This window comes from Hipposideros armiger, unplaced genomic scaffold (genome assembly GCF_001890085.2).
Source record: "Hipposideros armiger isolate ML-2016 unplaced genomic scaffold, ASM189008v1 scaffold_62, whole genome shotgun sequence".
NCBI lineage: Eukaryota > Metazoa > Chordata > Mammalia > Chiroptera > Hipposideridae > Hipposideros > Hipposideros armiger.
The window spans coordinates 482246-484645 of NW_017731412.1; the positions used below are offsets into that span (position 1 = coordinate 482246).

Consider the following 2400-nt stretch of genomic DNA (forward strand, 5'->3'; position numbering starts at 1 on the left):
GATCCCACATATGAGGGCCAGTGACACTGCCCTCCACAGCTAAGATGCTGAACAACAGCTCAACCTGGAGCTGGGCTGCCGTGAGTCGCCGGTGAAGCAACGTCCTCCACAACTAGAGTGAAGAACAAAACGACAGCAACTTGTCTTTTCCCTTCCCCAAATTCCCCAGCGCTGTTCCCATCCCCCAATTCCCCAATAAAAATCTTTAAAAAAAAAAAATGTAAAAATTACCTTAGGACTGTATGTTTTAAAAACTCCTTCATATATACCTCCGTTTTTCACTTGTACTTCACATTTGGATCCCTACAAACATACAATTAGTTTATCAAAGAAGCAGTGTGTTACTCAGTCATGGGGGTAATTTGTTTTCAATTTACTTTTTATAGCTCATCAGGCTTCATTCAACATATTAGGTATTGACTGACAAGAAAGATTTTTAAAACATCAACAATACACTAAATTCTCAAAATGCTTCAGGAGGCCCTGAAGCAGTATGAATTTACATACTGAAATTAAGTATTTCTGACTCCAGTTTTATTACATGATGAGATCATGCACTAAAGACAACTATTAATATTTTATATATAGCAGGGTTAACAAGAGTGCTTTTATAATGAGTTACAATAACCTGGGTAGAGTTCTAACCTTTTTTTTATAAATTATCCTAATTAAACATGACCTAAGAAATGTTACATAGAGAATCATTCGTCCACATTTTAATTTTATGAAATTACTTTATTCCCCTCCCAAGGCAGTTTCTCCCCAACAATCTGATCACTTACAACAACTGATGTAAGTATATGAACCATCCTCATATTTGCATAGATTCCATCAAAAGAAATCTGGAATATTAAAAAAAATATTATTAGCAATCAGTATTTTTCCTTGTATATATATTAAAGTTAACATTTATTTTGTAAAAAAATATTTAGTTAGGTTTGTAATACCTTAGATGCATTAAAGGAATATTTGGGTTTTTTGCTTCCTTAGAGACTAGAAGCTTAAGCTTTCAAAAGTGAAATCAGTCATATCAGCTAACAATTTTTTACTATACATGATACAAAAACACAAAAGTGAACTTGTATATATGAGGAAGACAAAACCATAGGAACAGAAGACAGGTCAATGGCTGGGGAGCAGGGTTCACTACAGAGTGGCATGAGGGATTTTTGGAAGTGATGGGGCTGTTCTAGTATATTATCTTGACTGAGTTGGTAGTTACACAAATGTATGCATCAGTACTCACAAACCTGTACACTAAAGAGGGTAAAGTATACCTTAATAAGTAAATGGTGTGGGCTGAGGCTACCTTTGTAGAAGGCCTTTGCCATCTTCTCTCAGCATGTATGAATCAATGACAGTGCTCTAGGGACTAATCAGCCACACAACTGCTTATTACAAACTACATAAGGGTGTGTCCTCCTGATTCTAAAGAAGAAAAGCTGTCCAATAAAGACAAAGTTTCAAAAATTAGCTTCTTATTTATTTATTCTATCACATGGCACTCACACCTTCTCCCTTTTGTGCCCAGTTTAATTTCACTAATAAAGTTCCCAAACTTAAAACCAAAAGCCCTCCAAAGAAAAAAAATGGAATAAATGATAGTGCTTTACTTCAAAATAAAAAAACTAAAGAGCTCTGCAAACTCCAGTTCTGGTGTTCCACTTACCTTTTAGTTACGAGATACTCACTTAGATTTGCCTCTTGTCATTTATAAAAGAGCAAATGACATTATTATGCATGAAAAATATAATTTTACTTTTTATGCAGTCACACCTAAAACAACACATATAGCTAATAATTTTATACCAAACACTATTGATCTAGAAAAGATATCTGTGATACAAAAATCAAGATAAGAGAATTTTTTTCCCTTGGCTTTTGGCCTATGGTTTAGAAAGCACATTTTAGTTACCAATTTTTCCAAACAAATAACATTCAAGTTACTCACCGTAGGCTGAGGCAGTCCTTTGCTATTGTTTCGACCTCTGAAAAGATTAAATATTATTTTTATTAAATTTAACAGGCTAAACAAGCTAAAAAATATTTTCAAATTTAAAATATCTTATAATTCCATTCACATATAGCACAGGGAATCTGTGGGGCTGGGCCTCCAATATTAAGTATAAAACTACCTAAGCACAGCTCTCTGTGCTTTGCTGGGTCATGGAAGGGAGGACGAAAACAAATGTGAACATGATCACAATCAAATAAATGGAGTAAAAATAAGAATAGCCTTCTGGAAGAAACAACCAATACCAAATACAATAATCTTTACTCAAAAGTAACCAAGCACTCTGTTATAAAAAGCTACTCAGACGCAAAATTTTATTGCAGACTTGACTGACACTAAGTCACCTCCCATATTTTTCCCTTACCTCTAAAAATAGGTACTGTGTA

General features: G+C 34.2%; 1 protein-coding gene across 13 annotated transcripts in view; it reads right to left on the reverse strand.

Annotated features, from left to right (window-relative positions):
* ATXN2 (ataxin 2) overlaps nt 1–1997 on the reverse strand; it is an 81694-nt gene extending 79697 nt beyond the window's left edge. For all 13 annotated transcript variants that reach the window (XM_019641612.1, XM_019641609.1, XM_019641607.1 and 10 more), the window contains exons 1-3: nt 1952–1997; nt 783–842; nt 232–303 (exon numbers count right to left, since the gene is read on the reverse strand). In XM_019641612.1, the coding sequence (XP_019497157.1) occupies nt 232–303; nt 783–815 (105 nt within the window). In that variant the 5' untranslated portion in view covers nt 816–842; nt 1952–1997. The remainder of the gene's footprint in view (nt 1–231; nt 304–782; nt 843–1951) is intronic.
* Between the last annotated feature and the right edge of the window lie 403 nt (nt 1998–2400).